Source organism: Scyliorhinus torazame, chromosome 5 (assembly GCF_047496885.1).
Source record: "Scyliorhinus torazame isolate Kashiwa2021f chromosome 5, sScyTor2.1, whole genome shotgun sequence".
Lineage (NCBI taxonomy): Eukaryota > Metazoa > Chordata > Chondrichthyes > Carcharhiniformes > Scyliorhinidae > Scyliorhinus > Scyliorhinus torazame.
In genome coordinates this window covers 163,966,503-163,989,118 of record NC_092711.1, presented here as the reverse complement: position 1 = coordinate 163,989,118, position 22,616 = coordinate 163,966,503, and the positions used below count along the sequence as shown (strand labels likewise).

Here is a 22,616-nt window from a genome sequence, read left to right as displayed (position 1 = left end):
GGGCTGGATTCTCCACTGGCGAGATTCTCTGTTGCGCCGGCAGCGCACCCACGCCCGGGGATTTCCAGACGACGAGCTGGCAACAATGGGAAACCCCATTGGTCACTGTTGGTGGGGGCGCCTCAGGATGGAGAATCCCGCCCCATATTTAGAGCACTGTGTACAGTTTGGGTCTCCTTATTCACAAATGAGATAATTGCATTAGAAGCAGTTCAGAGGAGGTTGACTCCCAGATTCTGGAATGAGGGGGTTATCCTCTGAGGAAAGGTTTGACAGGTTGGGCCTGTATCCATTGCAGTTGAGAAGAATGAGAGATGATCGTATTGAAGCACATGAGATCATGAGTGGAATTGACAGAGAGAATGCGGAGAGGATGTTCCCCCTTGTGGCAGAGACTAGAAATAGGGGAGACCCGGTTAAAATCTGAAATGTCCGAGCAGCCCCTCAGTTCAAGGGTAATAAATTCTGGTCCAGCGACTCCCACATCCTATTAAGAATTTACAAGACTCTCCACAAATCCTCACTCAATTTCACTCCATTATTGTCCAGTTCTGGCTCCGCCTGGGGTAACATCTACTCGATAATTTCTTCTTGTGCGGTGAGTTCTAGGTTACTGGTGCATAAGGATAGATGCTTCAAACAACAGATCAAACATGGATGTGAAAGATTTTCCAACTCCCTCTCTACCCCACGGCCAAATTGTGGACAGTTCTTACTCAGTATTATTTCTCCCAAGCCCTTCATTGTCCCATTATCGCTTTAATTTCACTCCCACTTTGACCATGTCCAGTGTGTTTAATTCTATCCGGATTGTTTTAAAGTCAGTTTCTCTCTGGAGTGTGTGTCAATGTCTTGATGATGTCACAATGGTGTCTCAATCCCCTGGCCACATTAACCATTTCATCTCCTGCTGTGTCTCCAGTAGTTGTGTGTTTGGGACCCGGTCTTCAGTCCATTTCACCATGAATTTAGGCTTGTTATTTTTCACATGTAACAAATCACATCTGCACACCCACACCGGTATCCCAAAATCATGTCACATATTCTTAACTCTCAGATGCGCTGAAGATCAAAGTGAGTGTCTGTCTGTCTTATCTCCCCTGTTATGGTGCTGATATTTCATGTCGTGGCCGGGCTTTCAAATGTGGATTTCTTTAAAACAAAATTCATGGGCCAGGATGTAAATATTTCCAGGAGAAAGTGATCAATTTATTCATCCCATCTAAACATTCCAGACTTTAACTGGAACACAGGTGGAGACCAGATTGATATAGGTTTGCCTTTCAGTAGTCAATGGTCAGACGCCCTGTACCATTTGCCAAACTGGACTATTTGACGAACTGCGTGTTTTAATTAACATCCCTCTTTCCTCCAGTTGCTCTACTGTGGGTAAAATCGCTTCGGTTGAGGACGGGTTGATGGGTATTGTTTGGTACACGGTGGAACATTACCAGTGAATGATGCTGGTTCCATCTGTAATTGGCCACAATCATTCTTATCTTTTGCCACATTGGATGTTCATAAAGCTGATCTTTCCTGATGGTTCTGATTGACCATGTTACTTTCCCATTTTCAAAGCTTAAGGGAGAATTCAATTAGAATAAAATATCCAGACCCAGAATAGCCTGGTCCACTGGGCCTATCCAGACTGAAGATATCAGAGAGAGAGGGAGCGAGAGCGAGATGACTGGTGGTTTAATCTGAGGGTCACCACACCTCAGGCGAGGGGCAATGTTGAGAAGGTGGACCCTTCATGGATAACCTCAGCCAGTACGACAGTTGCACCCCAGCTATTGGAGTCACTCCGCATCATGAACCAGCCATCCAGCCAACTGAGCTAACTGACCCCCCCCCCCCCCACACCCCCCGTAGATGAATAATAATGCCTTAAAATATTAGCTATTGCCTGTCTCCCACCATACCATTTAATGCAGTTTCCCAGTCTACCTCAGACAACTTGCCCCTCATACCCTGATTGGATGTTCACCCAGATAAATTAAACAAAAACATGGAACCACCAATGCCCATCTTCATGGTAATGTGGCAGGATTTAGAGGGATCCAAACAGAAATGCAAACTGAATATCTTCTCACTTCCAAACACCCCTTCACTCTGTGATCCTTGTGAAATTTGAACCAAGGTAGTCGCAACAAGGCTCAAAGAGCGTCAGCCCTCTGAAGGCAAAGCCATGGGACTGCCAAGTCGAGCAGAACAAAACCCTCCGACCCTCCCCAGTGACCAACTGACAGAATGAACAAAATGCAGTCCCGGATGTAACCGAGAGCAGAAACAATAACAGCAATAGCCCCTGTAATCACTTTGAACTTGTTGGTGTCTCGGCAGGTACAAGGAAACACCACATTCCCTCCCACATTGAGTGCAGGTGAATGCTCACTCCCCGGGGTGAACTCACTGGTCTGTCTGCAGGCGGGATGGAACACTAATTGCCTTCCCTTACTCAGAGAACGTGATTGCCTTCTCTCCACTATGAACCCGCAGATGTATCCGCAGGTTGGATGAATCACTGAATCCCTTCCCACACTGGGAGCAGGTGAATGGTCTTTCCCCAGTGTGAATTCGCTGGTGATTCTGTAGGCTGGATAACTGAGTGAATCGATTCCCACACTGAGAGCAGGTGAATGGCCTCTCCCCAGTATGAACTCGCTGGTGTGTCCGCAGGTTGGAGAACTGAGTGAATCCCTTCCCACACTGGGAGCAGATGAAAGGTCTCTCCCCAGAGTGAACTTGCTGGTGACTCTGCAGGTGGGATAACTGAGTGAAACCCTTCCCACACAGAGAGCAGGTGAACGGCCTCTCCCCAGCGTGAACTCGCTGATGTGTCCGCAAGTTGGATGATTTACTGAATCCCTTCCCACACTGGGAGCAGATGAACGGTCTCTCCCCAGAGTGAACTCGCTGGTGACTCTGCAGGTTGGATAACTGAGTGAATCCCTTCCTGCACAGAGAGCAGGTGAATGGCCTCTCCCCAGTGTGAACTCGCTGATGTGCCTGCAAATTGGGTAACTGAGTGAATCCTTTCCCACACTGAGAGCAGGTGAATGGCCACCCCCCAGTGTGAATTTGCTGGTGTGTCTTAAGGCTGGAGAACAGAGTGAATCCCTTCTCACACACAGGGCAGGTGAATGGCCTCTCCCCAGTATGAATTCGTCGATGAGTCTCCAGCTGAGATGGGAATCTGTATCCTTTCCCACAGTCCCCACATTTCCACGGTTTCTCCATGTTTTGGGTCTCCTCGTGTCTCTCCAGGTTGGACAATCAGTTGAAGCCTCGTCCACTCCACACAGAACACGTGTACGGTCTCTCCCCACTGTGAATGGTGTGATGTCTTTTTCAGGCTGTGTAACTGGTTAAAGCTCTTTCCACAGTCAGTGCTCTGGAACACTCTCACTCGGGTGTGTGTGTCTCGGTGCTTTTCCAGTCACACTGATGTTTAACATCTTTTCATGCCGACAGATTGGGCAAACATTTCTCCTTCTAGATTCAAGGGCCGATGATATTCAGGTCCCAAGGTGACTCTGTAAGACCAAGACGTGACAATTGAGATTTCTGTCTGTAATTCCTCCTCTTGTAATATCTGTAAAAGGAGTTTACATAAGTCAACACTCAGTACAGGATAGAAATTCAGAACAGAGAATTCTAGTTTCTATGGAACATTCCTACCTCTCATTCCCCAATACCTGTCTCCAATACCTATTCCCCAGACCTACTCTCCAGGGAGCGGATTCGGAGGGATGGAGTTTCGGAGCTGTGAGGACAAAAACCTTACCTCAGGGATTCACTGCCGAGTCTCCAGGGAGTGGACTCGGAGGGGCAGGGTATCGGAGCAGTGACTGTAGGAAGGATGAGCTGGCTAACCACTGCACCCTGGTACAGGAGGCCATCCAAGAGGGGGGAAGAAGTGGTAGTTGTCGGGGATTCTATAATTACGGGAACTGAGAACATCCTTTGGAAGCAGGACCGAGAGTCCCACATGGTATGTTGCCTGCCCGGTGCCAGGGTGAGGGGCATCTCTAACCGGCTTGAAAGGATATTGGAGAGGGAGGGGAGGATCCAGTTGTTGGGGTCCACGTTGGGACAAACAACATCAGCAAGACTCGGAAAGAGGACCTGTTTGGGGAATATCAGGAACTAGGAACAAAATTAAAGAACAGGTCCTCAAGGCTTATAATCTCTGGATTATTTGCCGAGCCACGTGTAATTTGGTGTAGGAATGAGGAAAATTAGGGAAGTAAAGACGTGGCTAAAGGAGTGGTGCGGGAACGAGGGGTTCCATTTCATGGAGCACTGGCATCAGTATTGGGACAGGAGGGATCTGTACCGTTGGGACGGTCTCCACCTGAACCGATCTGGAACCAGTGTCCACGTGGAAAGGATAAATAGGGAGGTCAGAACGACTTTAAACTAATAAATGGAGGGGGAGGGGAAGGCCTCAGGAGAACTCAATACAGTTCCAAAAACAAGTATCAGGACGGTCTGGACTGGGTACAAAATATACCGGTTATAAAGTTTACAGGAGGGACAGAGAATATGGCAGAGGGGGTGAAGTAGCCTTACTGATTAGAAATACTATCACCTTAATGGTGAAGGAGGATAATGAGGGGGAAGTATCCAGCGGAGACCATGGGCTGGATTCTCCGTCGTCGGGATCCTCTGCTTCACCAGCAGTGCACTCACGCCCGCGGACTTCCCGACGACATGGGGGTGCCCACAATGGGAAACCCCATTGGCCGACGGGATGGAGAATCCCGCCCCATATGGGTGGAACTGAGGAACAAAAAAATCTAAAACTGTAATGGGTGTTGTGTATCGACCCCCTGGTGGCAGTTCTGAGGCGCTAGATTGTATAAAGGCAGAAATTAGGCAAGTGTGTAGCAAAGGCAGAGTAGTATTAATGGGGGATTATAACTGACACAGATTGGGAGAGGCAGACAAGCAACTGTCAGAAAGGGAGTGAATTTCTGGAATGTGTCCGAGATAGTTTCCTGCTGCAATATGTTCCAGATGTAACAAGGCGACAGGCAATATTAGATTTAATTATGAGTAATGAGCCCAATTTAATGAGTAGCCTAACTGTGCATGAACATTTATCAAATAGTGATCACAACATGATTGAATTCAGTGTAGTGTTTTAAAGTGAAAAGCAAGTTACAGACAGTAGAGTTTTAGGCTTGGGTAAGGCTGACGTTAACGGGATGAGACAGAGACTGTCCTCGGTAAACTGGGGAGATCTGTTAATGGGTCAAACAACTGAAGATCAGTGGAGAATGTTTAAAGAAACATTTAACAATATACAGAGCAAGTATATACCCCTGAGAGGAAAAGTTTCCACTTCACAAAAAGAAAACAGCCACGGACAAATAAAGAGATTAGGGACAGCTTAAAACTAAAAGAAAGGGCGCACAAATGTACAAGACATAGTACAGATCCGGGTGAATGGGATAGGTACAAGGACCAGCAAAGGGTCATAAAGCAGCTTGTAAGCGCAACTAAAAGGGATTATGAAAGGAAACTTGCAAGCGACATCAATATCAATGAGAAGAAATGTTTAGTTATGTAACGGGAAAGCGGGTGGTGAAGAGCAATGTAGGCCCAGTAAAAGCTGGAAATGGAGATATTGTCAGTGATAATGGGGGAATGGCAGACACGTTGAACAATTACTTTGCCTCAGTATTTACAGTTGAAAAGGAGGATAACTTGCCAGAAGTCCCCAAAAAATTAATAGTCGATAGAGGACAGGTACTTAATACAATTAACATAACTATACCATCACTAACTAGGAAACTAATGGAACTAAAGAGTGACAAATCCCCAGGACCTGACGGTTTCCATCCGAGGGTGTTAAAGGAAGTCGGGGAGCACATTGTAGATGCCCCAACGATAATCGTCCAGAGTTCCCTAGATTCAGGAGTAGTCCCTCTGGATTGGAGAATTGCACTTTTTGAAGTGCGGATACACCAGCGAGTTCACACTGGGGAGAGGCCATTCACCTGCTCTTAGTGTGGGAAGGGATTCATTTTTTAAGATGGGTGAAAGGGGAAAAACAGGGAATTACAGACCACGAACCGAACACGGCATGGTAGCACAATGGTTAGCACTGTTGCTACACAGCACCAGGGACCCAGGTTCGATTCCCGGCTTAGGTCACGGTCTGTGTGGAGTCTGCACGTTCTCCCTGTGTCTGCGTAGGTTTTATCTTGGTCCTCCCACAAGTCCCAAAAGACGTCCTTATAGGTGAATCGGACAGTCTGTCTTCTCCCTCAGTGTTAATGTAAGCCTACTTGTGACACTAATAAAGATTATTATGAAAATCTATGATGGGGAAACTGCTGCAGTGTATAATTAGGGATGGGGTAACTGAACACTTTTAAAAACTTTGTTCGATCAGGGACAGCTTATTTTACTGAATTTTTTGAGGAGGTGACTAGGGTAGAGGACAGGGGAATGTTTATGGATGTCATTTATACGGACTCCCAGAAGGCATTTGATAAAGTCCCACACAAGAGACTGTTGGCTAAGGTGGAAGCCCTCGGAGTTGAGGGCAAATTATTGACACGGTTAGGAAATTGGTTGAGTGGCAGGAGAGTGCAGGGATATGGGTATTTAATACGGGACAATGAAGAGTATAACACCGAGTTGTAGAGAAAACAAAACTTATTTTATTTAACATTAACTATATACACAGCTCCAGTTGCTGAGTTAGGAGAGATTACTCAAATTTGACCTGTTGCACTTTTCAGGATTAAATTCAATTTGCCACTGTTCTGCCATCTAACCAGCCCGTCCATATTATCCTGTAATCTGAGGCGTTCCTCACCATTTCCCACACCCCCAATTTTTGTGTCATCTGCTAACTTATCAGATCTCCAACATTCACATCCAGATCTTGATGTACGCTCCGAACAACATGGACCCCAACACCGATCGCAGTGGAACACCACTGGACACAGGCTTCCAGTCACAAAGACAATCTTTGACCATCACCCTCTGCCTGCTGCCAGGAAGCCAATTTTGGTATCAATTTGCCCTGGATCCCATCTTGACCAGTCCCCCATGTCAGACCTGGTCACAAACCTTACTGAAGTCGATATGGGCTACATGTGGGCGGCACAGTGGGTAGCACTGTTGCTCCATAGTTCCATGATTCCAGGTTCGATTCCCGACTTGGGTCACTGTCTGTGTGGAGTCTGCACGTTCTCTCCGTGTCTGTGTGGGTTTCTTCCGGGTGCTCTGGGTTCCTCCCACAAGTCCCGAAAGACGTGCTTCTTAGGTGAATTGGACATTCTGAATTCTCCCTCCATGTACATACAGGGGCTGGCTGATCACAGGGCTAAAGAGCTGACTTTTAAAGCAGACCAAGGAAGGCCAGCAGCACGGTTCAATTCCCGTACCAGCCTCCCCGAACAGGCGCCGGATTGTGGCGACCAGGGGCTTTTCACAGTAACTTCATTTGAAGCCTACTTGTGACAATAAGCGATTTTCATTTTCATGTACCCAAACAGGCACCGGAATGCGGCGACTGGGGGATTTTCACAGTAACTTCATTGCAGTGTTAATGTAAGCCTACTTGTGACAAAAGATATTATTATCAACTGCACTCCCCTCAACTACACACCTAGTCACCTCCTCGGAAAATGCAAATGAAATAGAATCCACAGAATCCTTCTGCACCGACCCTCCGATAGAGCATGCTACCCAGGTCCACTCCCCCTCTCTATCCCCTTTAACCCACCTACCTTTTGGACACTAAGAGGCAATTGTTCATGGCCAATCCACCTATCCTGCACATCGTTGGACTGTGGGAGGAAACTGGAGCACCCGGAGGAAACCCACGCAGACACGGGGAGAACGAGCAAACACCACACAATGTAGACCATAGATCTCTTCCTTTCCAACCCTCCACCGTCTTCCTTCAAACCAACTTTCTCCTTCTCATTTCCTGCTTTCAGAGACTCAAAACTTAAGAATCAGAGAGTTTTACAGCACAGAAAGATGCCCTTCGGCCCATCGTGAAAATGCTGCCTGTTCAGCCACAGCAGGTCAAAGATGAAAAGAGAGTGCAACAGCTTAGCACTTCATGAAGACACATAGCCATTTGATCTGTCCCTCTCTGCCACCAGCTCAGATATGACACTGCACAAACTTAGCAGCCACGATAGAGTTGGGATCAGCTGTGGTGAAACACTGGAACTGGATCCAGGTCAGGGTGAAATATAGTTTGCTTGCCAGTTCATTGGATGGTGAGGTCAGAGATGGGTTCTGCTATGGGTGGACTCAGATGAGGATTTTAAAGGCACGGATGAGGGTGAACATTGAGATGCTGAGTGGATTGGCAGGCTTGTCAGACAGTCAGTCCCTTCACTGTCAAGCAGCATGTAGAGGTCTGACTCCAAGTCTCCAATTTGGCAGAGGACATTGTGCAGAACGTGCCCTGTCCACAGCCTCTGCTCCATCTCCTTGTTCTGGTGCAGAACCAGAGGCACTGCTATTGCTGCTCAGAAACCTGTTACAGCCTTTGTTTGGGTCGGTCTTTATAAGACATAATCTCCCTTTGACAAAGCCATGCTGACTATCCTTGATTAATTCTTGCCTCAGCAACAGAGATTAATTCTGTCCCTCAGAATATTTATTTCCTGACCACTCATAAGAACATAAGAATTAGGAACAGGAGTAGGCCATCTGGCCCCTCGAGCCTGCTCCGCCATTTAATGAGATCACGGCTGATCTTTGTGGACTCAGCTCCACTCTCTGGCCCGTACACCATATCCCCGAATCCCTTTATTCTTTAGAAAGGCACCTATCTTTTTCTTAAAAACGTTTAAAGAAGGAGCTCAACTGCTTCACTGGGCAAGGAATTCCAGAGATTCACAACCCTTTGGGTGAAGAAGTTCCTCCTACACTCCGTCCTAAATCTACCTCCCCTTATTTTGAGGCTATGCCCCCTAGTTCTGCTTTCCCCGACCAGTGGAAACAACCTGCCCGCATCTATCCTATCTATTCCCTTCATAATTTTATATGTCTCAATAAGATCCCCCCGCATCCTTCTAAATTCCAATGAGTACAGTCCCAGTCTACTCAACCTCTCGTCATAATCTTATCCCCTCAACTCTGGGATCAACCTAGTGAATCTCCTCTGCACTCCCTCCAGTGCCAATATGTCCTTTCTCAGGTAAGGAGACCAAAACTAACACAATACTCCAGATGTGGCCTCACCAACACCCTATACAATTGCAGCATAACCTCACTAGTCTTGAACTCCATCCCTCTAGCAATGAAAGACAAAACTCGATTAGCCTTCTTAATCACCTGTTGCACCTGCACACCAACTTTTTGTGACTCGTGCACCAGCACACCCAGGTCCCTCTGCACAGCAGCATGTTTTAACATCATACCATTTAAATAATAATCCATTCTGCTGTTATCCCTCCCAAAATGGATAGCCTCACACTTGGCAACATTGAATTTGATCTGCCAGACCCTAGCCCATTCACCTAACCTATCCAAATCCTTCTGCAGACTTCAGGTATCCTCTGCACTTTTTGCTTTACCACTCATCTTAGTGTCGTCTGCAAACTTTGACACATTGCACTTGGTCCCCAACTCCAAATCGTCTATGTAAATTGTGAACAACTGCAGGCCCAACACTGATCCTTGAGGGACCCCACTAGTTACAGGTTGCCAACCAGAGAAACACCCATATCCCCACTCTCTGCTTTCTGTTAGTTAACCAATCCTCTACCCATGCTACCACTTTACCCTCAATGCCATGCATCTTTAGTTTATGCAGCAACCTTTTGTGTGGCACCTTGTCAAAAGCTTTCTGGAAATCCAGATATACCACATCCATTGGCTCCCCGTTACCTACTGCACTGGTAACGGCCTCAAAAAATTCTACCAAATTAGTCAGACACGACCTACCCTTTGTGAACCCATGCTGCGTCTGCCCAATGGGACAATTTCCCTCCAGGTGCCCCGCTATTTCCTCCTTAATAATAGATTCTAGCATTTTCCCTCCAACCGAAGTTAGGCTTACCGGCCTATAATTACCCGCTTTCTGCCGACCTCCTTTTTTAAACAGTGGTGTCACGTTTGCTACTTTCCAATCCTCTGGGACCACCCCAGAGTCTAGTGAATTTTGATAAATTATCACTAGTGCGTTTACAATTTCCCTAGCCATCTCTTTTAACACTCTGGGATGCATCCCATCAGGGCCAGGAGACTGGTCTACCTTTAGCCCCATTAGCTTGCCCAATACTGCCTCCTTAGTGATTACAATCATTTCAAGGTCCTCACCTATCATATGCTTATTTCCATCAGTCACTGGCATGTTATTTGTGTCCTCCACTGTGAAGACTGACCCAAAAAACCTGTTCAGCTCCTCAGCCATTTCCCCGTCTCCTATTATTAAATCTCCCTTCTCATCTTCCAAAGGACCAATATTTACCTTAGCCACTCTTTTTTGTCTTATACATTTGTAGAAGCTTTTACTATCTGCTTTTATGTTCTGAGCCAGTTTACTTTCATAGTCTACCTTACTCTTCTTTATGGCTTTTTTAGTAGCTTTCTGTTGTCCCCTAAAAACTTCCCAGTCCACTAGTCTCCCACTAATTTTTGCCACTTTGTATGTTTTTTCCTTCAATTTGATACTCTCCCTCACCTCCTTCGATATCCAAGGTCGATTTTTCCCCTTTCTACCGTCTTTCTTTTTTGTCGGTATGAACCTTTTCTGAACACTGTGAAAGATCGCTCGGAAGGTTCTCCACTGTTCCTCAACTGCTTCACCATGAACTCTTTGCTCCTAGTCTACCTTAGCTAGTTCTTTTCTCATCCCATTGTAATCGCCTTTGTTTAAGCACAAAACACTAGTGTTTGATTTTACCTTGTCATCCTCCAGCTGTATTTCAAATTCCACCATATTGTGGTCGCTCCTTCCAAGAGGATCCTGAACTATGAGATCATTAATCAATCCTGCCTCATTACACAGGACCAGATCTAGGACCGCTTGTTCCCTTGTAGGTTCCATTACATACTGTTCCAGGAAATTATCCCGGGCACATTCTATAAACTCCTCCTCAAGGCTGCCTTTACCAACCTGGTTAAACCAATCGATATGCAGATTAAAATCTCCCAAGATAACCGCTGTACCATTTCTACATGCATCCGTTATTTATTTGCTTATTGCCTGCCCTACCATCCTGTTACTATTTGGTGGCCTATAGACTTCTCCTTTCAGTGACCTTTTCGCCTTACTATTCCTGATTTCCACCAAAATTGATTCAACCTTGCCCTCCATGGCACCAATATCATCCCTTACTATTGCCCGGATGCCATCCTTAAACAACAAAGCTACACCACCGCCCTTACCGTCCATTCTATCCTTTCGTATAGTCTGATACCCTTGGATATTTAACTCCCAGTCGTGACCATCTTTTAACCATGTTTCAGTAATGGCCACTAAATCATAGTCATTCACGATGATTTGCGCCATCAACTCATTTACCTTATTTCGTATACTACGAGCATTCAGGTAAAGTACACTTATGCTGTTTTTTATGTCTTTGTTATGAATCCTAACACCTTGATCAGTAACTTTTCGCAATTTATTTTTCCTCTTACCCTTTCTCCTAATTTTCCTCGTCTTTGAACCCATATCTCTACATAATAACCTGTCACGTAACCTGCTGCCTTGATCTCCATTAACCATTATACTGACATAATGTGGAGATGCCGGCGTTGGACTGGGGTGAGCACAGTACGAAGTCTTACAACACCAGGTTAAAGTCCAACAGGTTTGTTTCGATGTCACTAGCTTTCGGAGCGCTGCTCCTTCCTCAGGTGAATGAAGACCTCTTCATTCACCTGAGGAAGGAGCAGCACTCCGAAAGCTAGTGACATCGAAACAAACCTGTTGGACTTTAACCTGGTGTTGTAAGACTCCATTATACTGTCCATAGCTTTACCCTTCCCTTCCCCCCAACTTGCTAGTTTAAAGTCCTTGTGACCAACCTATTTATCCTATTCGCTAGAACACTGGTCCCAGAATGGTTCAGGTGAAGACCGTCCCAACGGTACAGGTCCCTCCTGCCCCAGTACTGATGCCAATGCCCCATGAAATGGAATCCCTCTTTCCCGCACCACTCCTTTAGCCACGTGTTAACACTCACGTTAAACTCACTGGTCTGTAATCTCCTGGATTTTCCCTACTCTTCTTGAATAATGGAACCACATTATCTGTCCTCCAGTCATCTGGCACCGCTCCTGTGACCAGAGATTTGAAAATTATTCTCAGAGCCTCTGCAATCTCCTCTCTTGCGGCCCACAGCAGCCTGGGAAACATCTCATCTGGGCCTGAGGATTTAAACAAGTCACCATGTGAAGGTGAGAATGAGAACATAAATGTAATGGGGAGAAAAGAAAGTGTTTTACTTACAGGGTTTAGAGGAGGTTTCAGTCTGTGTGAAGCGAGAGGAGCAGCAGGTTTGCTGGGCAGACAGTGAAGGAAACTCCGTGCAGCCAGTGACACAGGCCCCAAATTCTGATTGGATGGAGGATCAGCGCCAATCCAATCCTCCACAAGTTCCTATTGGCCAATGTCACTCATGGAGACAATGAGGGGGCGGACAGGGATTTGACCTCCTTACGCTGAGCTGTTGTCCAATCCGCAATATTTTGTTTCTGTGACCAGGGATGTTGCTCCCAATGGGAGACTGTGTGCTGGGAACGCCCATCTGAGTCATTGTGACGTCCCACGGAGCCCTGCCTGAATCACTGCTCCGCGGAGACGTTTCCGGGTTCCAGTGCGCAGGCCCGGCGGGAGCAGACGAGCCCCGCCCCCAGTCGTTGTTTCCCCACCCCCTGCACATCAGCAGACAAGGTTTCCAGGCAACCGGCTGACGCTTCCGGCCAGAGCGAGAAGCCGCTCGGTGTTCTCCATCTCCACCTGCGCATGTCCAAGGGAGACAGGGAACTGCGCAGCGCAGAGGAGAGCCCACCCTCTGACCTTCCTGCTCAGGTGTTCGCCAATGAGAAACTGGGAGGACCGGAAAGACTCTGGTCCTTAAGCCAATCAGAGCGCGGGTTTTGTGTGAATGACAATTGAGCTTCACACGAACTGAAACTGCCTGCTGTCTCCAACATCTGTGAGTAAAACACTTTCTTTTCTCCCCCTTTCCATTTCTTTTCTCATTCTCACCTTCAATTGGTCACTTGCAACAACTGAAGGGAAAGGAAGTGAATCCAGGGAGGGTGCAGACTCTGCAAAGCTTGGCCCAGGTCTCTCTCTCTTAAAGACATTGACATCCTTTGCTCCCTCAGCTTCACACATTTATTTGTCTGGCTAAAAGGATGGTCTCTTTCCTCACGTTCACAATTAAAGGGCTGGTTTCCCAGAGATGGCTGACCATTAAGGGAACAGCAAATTAATATCAGATCAAGAAATGTCCAGTGTTGTTATATGGTACAGATTAGATACATTATTTATGGTTGTGTAAAGTACATTGATTATTATTTCTAGTTTTGTAATCTGTAGCTACGTTATATAATTCCAGTCATCTCTTCCCTCAGAGTGTTGTTAATCTCTGGAATTATTTTCCCACAGGAACCAGTGGAGTCTGGGTTCATTGAATATATTCAAGGAAATTGGACAGAAATATTTTTTGGAATTTAAAGTGCCCAGTCTTTTTTTTTTCAATTGAGGGCCTCTCTCTCTTGGACATGTGCAGTTCCGGTCATCCGCTCGCCCGTGCGGTGGATAGAGCAGTTTCTTCAGCACGGGGGAATTGTGGGAGCTGCGGCCACCATTACTTCTCCAGAGCCCAGTCTCCAACCTCCTGGGACTGGGATGAAAAGTGAAGGGGTGGACATTGACCCCAACATGACAAGGTACATGTGGCTAGTAATTGATTTTGATTGTGACACCTCCCCCCCACCCCCCTCACCAAAACATCTTTTTTTAAATTTAAAGTACCCAAATAATGTTTTTTCCAATTAAGGGCCAATTTAGTATGGCCAATCCACTTACCCTGCACATCTTTGGGTTGTGGAAATAAGACCCACGCAGACACGGGGATTTTGTGTAAACTCCACACAGATCGAACCTGGGTCCTCGGCGCTGTGAAACTAGATAGATTTCTGATTGATGAGAGAGTTGAGGGTCACGGGGAACAGGTAGGAAAATGGACTGAAAAGTTAAGATGAGGAGTGAATTCTTCACTTGAGGATGTGGTGAAGCTTTGGAATTCTCTACTCCAGAGGACTGTGGAGCCTCAGTCATCAAATATTTTCCAGATTGAGATTGATAGGTTGAGAGATGTTGAAGTCACCAAGGGATATGGGGGATAATGTGGGGAAATGGTGCTGAGCTAAATCGGCGATTGGGCTCAATACAGGGTTGAGCCAAAGTTCAGTGGGTCAAATGGCCGACTGCAGCTCATATTTGTTATGGTCGCTGTGTCCAGGACAGGAAACCGTGAACATGAATCTGTCAATCAGCCTGAATCAGTACCTTCAGGAGAATTGGGTGAATATTAGATACAGCCGAGTGAGAATGGAGGGAGAGTGTGTGGGATGCAGATTTACGGCATGTGGGGAATGAGTGGAAAGAATGTTCCATAGGAACCAGAATTGTCTGTTCTGAGTTTCTATCCTGTACAGACAGTGATAACTTTTGTAAATTGTTTTTACAGGATATTAGAAGAGGAGTAATTACAGACAGAAATCTCAAACATCACCTCTTGATCTGACAGTCACTTGATCCCTTGGAGAACACCCACCCGAGTGAGAATGTTCCAGTGCACTGACTATGGAAAGAGCTTTAATCAGTTACACAGCCTGAAAAAACACCGCACTATTCACAGCGGCGAGGGAAGACTGTACAAATGTTCTCTGTGTGGGTAAGGCTTCAATTGTCTGACCTAGGGAGACACAAGGAGACCCAAAACATGGAGAAACAGTGGAAATGCTGGGACTGTGGGAATGGATTCAAAGCACCATCTGCACTGGAAGCTCATTGGCGCATTCACACTGGGAGGCACCATTCAGCTGCTCTGTGTGGGAAAGGATTCAGTCAGTCATTTACCCTGCAAACACACCAGAGGGTTCACACTGGGGAGAGGCCATTGAACTTTTCACAGTGTGCGAAGGGATTCACTCAATTATCCAGCCTGCAGAGGCACAAGTGGGTTCACACTGGGGAGAGGCCGTTCATCTGCTCTCAGTGTGGGAAGGGATTCTGTGAATCATCCACACTGGGGAGAAGACATTCAGCTGCTCTGAGTGTGGGAAGGGATTCAATCAATTATCTACCTTGACGTCCCACCTGCGAGTTCACACTGGGGAGAGACCGTTCACCTGCTCTCAGTGTGGGAAGGGATTCACTCAATCATCCAGCCTGAAGTCACACCAATGAGTTCACACTGAGGAGAAGTCATTCACCTGCTCTCAGTGTGGGAAGGGATTCAGTGTTTCCTCATACCTGCTGAGACACCAACAAGTTCACAATTGATTCCAGGGGTTGGATTCTGCTGTTATTGTTTCAGCTTCAATTACATCCAGGACTGCATTTTGTTCATTCTGACACTTGGTGAAGAGGGAGGGTTGGAGGGTTTCTTTCTGCTGGACTTGGCAGTCTCATGACTTTGCCTCCAGTGGGCTCCAGTAACAAGAAAAATTAAAGATTCCATTAGGTCAAAGGAAGAGGCTCATTGATAGATTACAGATTTATTGCTTTATTGGTACCTTTAAGAATTGGTGCAGTAAAATTCTTCAATTCAGTTTCTAGAATTGAATAAATTAGGAAGCCTCAGCTGAGAATTTGAAACCAATAAGGGGTTAGACCATTGATAAGAATTTCTTTAAGAATAAAGTTTCATGACTAAAGTTTGTTCTGTTTTCATGCTTTAAGAAATTCTGAACCATCTATTCATTTCCTAATATTTTTTAATGTTTTTGTTTAACTCTCTTTATTATGTTTTGATGTTTTATTTGATGTGCCTTCTTCACTTCCGCCTGGGGTGGGATGTAAACCGCCGTGATGATGGTAGAAGTGAACTCCATGGAAGGTAGTTTGGATGGCACTTCACAGTCGGGTATTCCAGGTCCGGGGAGCAGTAGTTCGCCAGGATCGCCACATCCTAGCAGCAGGAGGAGTTGATGAGAAGACAAATCTCTCCACCCATTCCAGGTTCAGTCCTGGATGTGATTAACAGCAGGAATAACAGCAGAATCTAACCATCATCACTTGTGAACCCTTTGGTGTCTCAGCATGTTGGACGACTGAGTGAATCCCTCCCCACAGTGAGAGGTGAATGGCTTCTTTCCAGTGTGAACTCACTGGTGTCTCCGCAATGTGGATGATGTTTGAAACCTCTTTGTGCAGGGAGAGCAGCTGAACGGTCTCTCCTCAGTGTGAATGCGCTGGTCTGACATCAGTACCCGAGAGCTTTTAAACCCACTCCCATAGTCAGAGCATTTAAAGGGTCTCTCATTGGTGTGAGTGACATTGTGGTTCAGCAAGTGATGACCGAGTGAATCTTTTCCCAGTCGGAGAGGTGAACTATCTCTCCCCGGTGTGGCCTCGCTCGTGTTTCATCAGGTTGGATGAGGTTCTAAAGCTCTTTGTGCAGTGAGAGCAGCTGAACGGTCTCTCCTCAGAGTGAACGCGCTGGTGGGACATCAGTCGGTGAGCTTTTGAAACCCCTCCAGCAGTCAGAGCATTTAAAGGGCCTGCTCTTGGTGTGAGTGACATGGTGTTTCAGCAGGCTGGATAATTGAGTGAAACCCATATCACACACAGTGCAGATGAATGGCCTCTCCCCGGTGTGAACTCGTTCGTGTCTCCGCAGGTTGCCAATGTCAGTGAATCCCTTTTCACACTGAGAGCAGGTGAAAGGCCTCTCGCCAGTGTGAACTCGTTCGTGTCTCCGAAGGATGCCAATGTCAATGAATCCCTTTTCACACTGAGAGCAGGTGAACGGTCTCTCTCCAGTGTGAACCCGTTCGTGTCTCCGCAGGCTGCCAATGTCAGTGAATCCCTTTTCACACTGAGAGCAGGTGAAAGGTCTCTCTCCAGTGTGAATGCGTTCGTGTCTCCACAGGCTGCCACTATCAGTGAATCCCTTTTCACACTGAGAGCAGGTGAAAGGCCTCTCTCCAGTGTGAATGCGTTCGTGTCTCCGCAGGCTGCCACTATCAGTGAATCCCTTTTCACACTGAGAGCAGGTGAAAGGCCTCTCTCCAGTGTGAACTCGTTCATGTCTCCGCAGGTTGCTAATGTCAGTGAATCCCTTTTCACACTGAGAGCAGGTGAAAGGCCTCTCTCCAGTGTGAACACTCTGGTGGCTCTGCAGTCTGGATAACTGAGTGAATCCCTTCCCACAGTCAGAGCAGGTGAACGGCCTCTCCCCAGTGTGAACTCGTTCGTGTCTCCGCAGGCTGCCAATGTCAGTGAATCCCTTTTCACACTGAGAGCAGGTGAAAGGTCTCTCTCCAGTGTGAATGCGTTCGTGTCTCCACAGGCTGCCACTATCAGTGAATCCCTTTTCACACTGAGAGCAGGTGAAAGGCCTCTCTCCAGTGTGAACTCGTTCATGTCTCCGCAGGTTGCTAATGTCAGTGAATCCCTTTTCACACTGAGAGCAGGTGAAAGGCCTCTCTCCAGTGTGAACACTCTGGTGGCTCTGCAGTCTGGATAACTGAGTGAATCCCTTCCCACAGTCAGAGCAGGTGAACGGCCTCTCCACAGTGTGAACTCGTTCGTGTCTCCGCAGGTTGCCAATCTGAGTGAATCTCTTTTCACACTGAGAGCAGGTGAAAGGCCTTTCTCCAGTGTGAACTCTCTGGTGGCTCTGCAGTCTGGATAACTGAGTGAATCCCTTCCCACAGTCAGAGCAGGTGAACGGCTTCTCTCCAGTGTGACTGCATTGATGCCTTTCCAGCCCATACGGGCCTTTGAATCCCTTCCCACAATCCTCACATTTCCATGGTCTCTCCATGGTCCGGGTGATCTCACCGCGTTGGACGATCAGTTGAAGCCTCATCCACACACAGAACACCTATACAGTCTCTCCCTGATGTGAACGGTGTAGTATTTTTTCAGGCTGTGTCATTGGTTAAAGCTCTTTCCACAGTCAGTGCTCTGTAATAGTCTCACACGGGTGTGTGTGTGTGTCTCAGTGCTTTTCCAGACACACTGATGTTTAAAATATCTTGAAGCAGACAGAATAGACAAACATTTCTCCTTCTAGATTCAAAGGCCGATGATCTTCAGTTCCCAAGAATTGAGTGACTCAGTCAGTTCTTGACATGATATTTAGTTTGAGATATCGGCCTGAAACTCCTCTCGTTCTAACTTCCTGCAAACAGAAATAGTAATCGTTGTCAGTGCAGGATAGAAATTCAGAACAGACAATTCTAGATAATATCGAACATTCTTTCCTCTCTCTTTCCCTGAAATGCTCTAAATTTCAATCCCACACACTCTCCCTCCATTCTCACTCTGCTGTATCTAATATTCACCCTCCCAATTCTCCTGAAGGCGCTGATTCAGGCTGATTCACAGATCCGAGCTTCCTGTCCTGGACACAGAGACCTGAAAATCTTCATGCAGGCTGCCAGACAGATATATGTCTATATTACTGGATGAAAAATGTGTGTAATAAACAGACTGTATTCACTTACTTTCCCTCACAATGTTCCTGAAGGTGCTGATCAACAAATCTAAACTCACTAAAACCTGCACAAGAGTAGAGAATCTCCATACAATTACATTTACTGATTAGAGATAGGGAAATTCTGAGGAAGAATTTTATTTAGTCATGGAGTGGTCATGACAGGGAACTCACTGCCCACAAGGGTTGTGGAAGTCCAGTTGATCAATAATTTAAAATAAAATAGGATGGTCACTTGAAGAAAATAAACTTGCAGGGGAACAGGGATATCGAGGGGGAATGGGACTGACTGGATTGCTGTACAGAGAGTCAGCATTGACTTGAGTTCCCAAATGGATTCTGTCAGTGCTGCAATGACTGTATGACTGGAAATATATAATGTAGGTACAGTACTATATTACAAAAATAGAAATAATAATACATGTATTTTATTACAGAACCAATAATATATATAATACATACCACATAACAACACTAGACATATCTCTGTCTGATAGTAAATTTTTAAAAATTAATTTACAGGATGTGGACAATGCTGGTCAGGCCAGCATTTATTGCCCATCCCCAGTTGCCCTTCCGAAGTAGTGGTGAGCTGCCTTCTTGAACTGCTGCAGTCCTTGAGGTGTTGGTACATCCCGTGCTGTTTTTTTAAAATTTGTTTTTTATAAATTTAAAGTACCCAATTCATTTTTTCCAATTGAGGGGCAATTTAGTGAGGCCAATCCACCTACCCTGCACATCTTTGGGTTGTGGGGGTGAAACCCATGCAAACACGGGGAGAGTGTGCAAACTACAGACGGACAGTGACCCAGAGCCTGGATCGAACCTGGGACCTCGGCGCCGTGAGGCAGCAGCGCTAACCACTGCTCCACCATGCTGCCCTACATCCCCTGTGTTGTTAAGGAGGGAGTTCCAAGATGTTGCCCCAGGGACAGTGAAGGAATGGCAATATATTTCCAAGTAAGGGTGGTGTGTAACTTGGAAGTGAACCTCCAGGTGGTGAGGTTCCCAGGTATCTGCTGCTCTTGTCCTTCTAGATGGTAGTGGTTGTGGATTTGGAAGGTGCTGTCTGAGGAACCTTTAGGAGTTACCGCAGTGTATCTTGGAAATGGTATACACGGCTGCTAATATTTGTCGGTGGTGGAAGGTTTGAATGTGGAAGGTTTGATGTTGGTTGTGGCGGGTTTCAGCGATGGGAATGCCACTGAATGTCAAGGGGTGGTGGTTAGATCCTCTCTTGTCGGAAATGGTCATTGCCTTGCACTTGTGTAGCACGAATGTAACTTGCCACTTATCTGCCCAAGTCTGGATATTGTCCAGGTCTTACTAAATTTGGACATGGACTGCTTCATTATCTGAGGAGTTGAGAATGGTGCTAAACATTGTGCAGTCATCCGCAAACATCACCACTTCTCATCTTATGATGGGAGATAATTAATGAAGCAGCTGAAGATGGTTGGGCCTAGGATACTGCCCTGAGGAACTCCTGCAGTGATGTCCTGGAGCTGAGATGATTGACCTCCAATCACCGCAACCATCTTCCTTTGTGCCAGGTATGACTCCAACCAGTGGAGAGTTATCCCCTGAATCCCATTGACTCCAGTTTAGCTGGGGCTCCTTGATGCTATACTCAGTCAAATGCTGCCTTCATGACAAGGGTAGTCACTCTCACCTCACTTCTGGCATTCAGCTCTTACGTCCAAGTTTGAACCAAGGCTGTAATGAGGTCAGGAGCTGAGTGACCCTGGCAGAACCCAAACTGAGCGTCCAGGAGCAGGTTATTGTAGAATAAGTGCCACTTAATAGGACATTTGATGACTCCTTCCATCACTATGCTGATGATGGAGAGTATTCCGACAGGGAAGTAATTGGCTGGGTTGGATTTGGCCTGTTTACTGGCCCCTTTAATGTCAGCCATCTCCTGGAGAAACCAGCCCTTTAATTGTGAACATTGGGAAAGAGACCATCCTTTTAGCCAGACAAATAAATGTGTCAAGCTGAGGGAGGAAAGGATGTCAATGTCTTTAAGAGTGAGAGAGAGAGACCTGGGCCAACCTTTCCAGAGTCTGTACCCTCCCTGGATTCACTTCCTTTCCATTCAGTTGCTGCAAGTTACCAATTGACGGTCAGAATGAGAAAAGAAAGTGTTTTACTCACAGATGTTGGTGACAGGAGTCTGTGTGAAGCTCCAGCTCATTCAGGGTTGGAGGAACAACAGCTTTGTTCGGCAAAAACCTCCATGTCCGGCTTCCGCATTGAGACAATGGGAGAGCTCTGATTGGTGGAGAGGCAGAATCTTTCCGGTCCTCCAGGTCTTCCCATTGGTCAACACCTGAGCGGGCAGGTCAGCGGAAGTAAGCATCCCTGCGCATGCGCCGCGTCCCCTCTCCCTGAGACATGCGCAGTACCGGGTCAGGGGAGGGGAAATCACCGACGGCCGGAACTGTCAGCCGGTTCCCTGGAAACCGTCTCGAGAATGTGTTGGGGGAAGAGGGAACAGAGGATGGGGGCGGGGGATCGCGTGTGCGCGCGCTGGCGTGTGCGCGCTCATGCAATGACGTCACCGCGGAGTGGATTGATTCCTATTGGCTGATTTAGAGGATGAGCCCCTTTGTGATGTCACACTGTTGAGGTTGATCAATGGTTTTCAGACTAAAAGTTCCTCCTCTGGGCAACATCACCCCCACAACCCAAAGATGTGCGGAGTAGGTGGATTGGTCACACTAAATTACCCCTTAATTGAAAAAAAAATAATTGGGTACTCTAAATGTATTTATTTTTTTTAAATTAAAACTTTTGAATTTGCTACCGCTTACCGTAAGACTATGTATGACCTCTCGTTCTGGAATGCCCCACAAGAGGCAGCAGCCGCTCCAAGTCTACTTTATCTTTCCATTTCTTTCCTCATTCTGAGGGGACATTGGTGACTTGCAGCAGCTGAAGAGAAAGGAAGTGAATCCAGTCTGTATGTTGCACACATTTTGAGTTCAGTAACATAGACATATTTCTGTCTGGCAGCCTGCATGGAGATTTTCAGGCCTCTCCAAAACGGGAAGCAGGGATCTGTCAGTCAGCCTGAATCAGCACCTTTAGAGAATTAGGAGGATGAATATTACATACAGCAGACTGAGAATGGAGGGAGAGTGTGTTGGATGGAAACTAGAATTGCCAGATCTCAATTTCCATTTGTAAATTCCTTTTACAGGATATTAGATGAAGATTTGCAGAAAAAAACCTAACGCCACTTCAGGATTTGGAAGAGTCACTTGGTTTATCAGGACCTGAATATCATCAGGAGAACCATCACTGCAAAATACACTTCTGGGGTTAAGGATTGCCAATCAGGCAAAGGAACAGAATGGAAGTAAACACAGGAACGAAGAATCACATTGGGCTGGTTCCAGGAGAATTGAGTGACAACTTCAGCGACAAAACCATGGAGTGTGATTTTTGATTGTCTTAAAAGTAAAAGGGCAACATTCTATTTGTAGTTTAAGGGATACGCTCCCTATAAAAATAGTGTTTAGGCATTGTTGCTTCTAGTTTGTTGCAGTAAAAGTCATAAAACCTGAAGTTTTTGTCTTATGACTCATTATTTGTTCACTGGGTTTAGAATTTATCTTTCAAAATTCCTGATCTTTTCAACCATCTTACACAGTTGGTCTTGAGTCACAAGTTTCAACTTCCCATTTAAGCCTCAGGCAACTTGCTGTCTCTCTGTTGCTCATGTCAATGACAGCCCAGTAACAGAGCTGAAGGCTGGAGATGCTGTGACCGCTTGTCGGAGCTGGAATCAGTAGAAAGAAGAACCATAGTTTCTGGTTGAACTTTGTGTTAGCTGTCCGACCATGATACAATAGCTAACCAGGTAATATGTTGTGATGAGGGTTTAGAAACAGACGCTGGGTAGACAAGTTCATTGAAGCTGTGGAC

General features: G+C 46.4%; 2 protein-coding genes across 3 annotated transcripts in view; both read right to left on the bottom strand.

Moving 5' to 3' along the window:
- The window catches only part of LOC140420408 (uncharacterized), a 38,809-nt gene extending 25,697 nt beyond the window's left edge, over window positions 1-13,112 (bottom strand). Inside the window, 2 exon segments of the mRNA XM_072504426.1 lie at window positions 2,494-3,595; window positions 12,449-13,112. Of these exon segments, the coding sequence (XP_072360527.1) occupies window positions 2,494-3,240 (747 nt within the window). The 5' untranslated portion in view covers window positions 3,241-3,595; window positions 12,449-13,112.
- A 1,701-nt stretch (window positions 13,113-14,813) lies between these two features.
- Window positions 14,814-21,880, bottom strand: LOC140420388 (uncharacterized). 2 transcript variants are annotated; one of them, XM_072504393.1, is made up of 2 exons: window positions 21,500-21,880; window positions 14,814-18,368 (listed from the first exon to the last, which is right to left on the bottom strand). In XM_072504393.1, the coding sequence occupies exon 2, from the start codon at window positions 18,051-18,053 to the stop codon at window positions 16,665-16,667; it is 1,389 nt and encodes a 462-aa protein (XP_072360494.1). In that variant the 5' UTR covers window positions 18,054-18,368; window positions 21,500-21,880; the 3' UTR covers window positions 14,814-16,664. The 2 variants fall into 2 exon arrangements, with proteins under 2 accessions (XP_072360494.1, XP_072360493.1); XM_072504392.1 differs by lacking the exon at window positions 21,500-21,880 and adding an exon at window positions 20,841-20,998.
- Window positions 21,881-22,616: the final 736 nt, after the last annotated feature.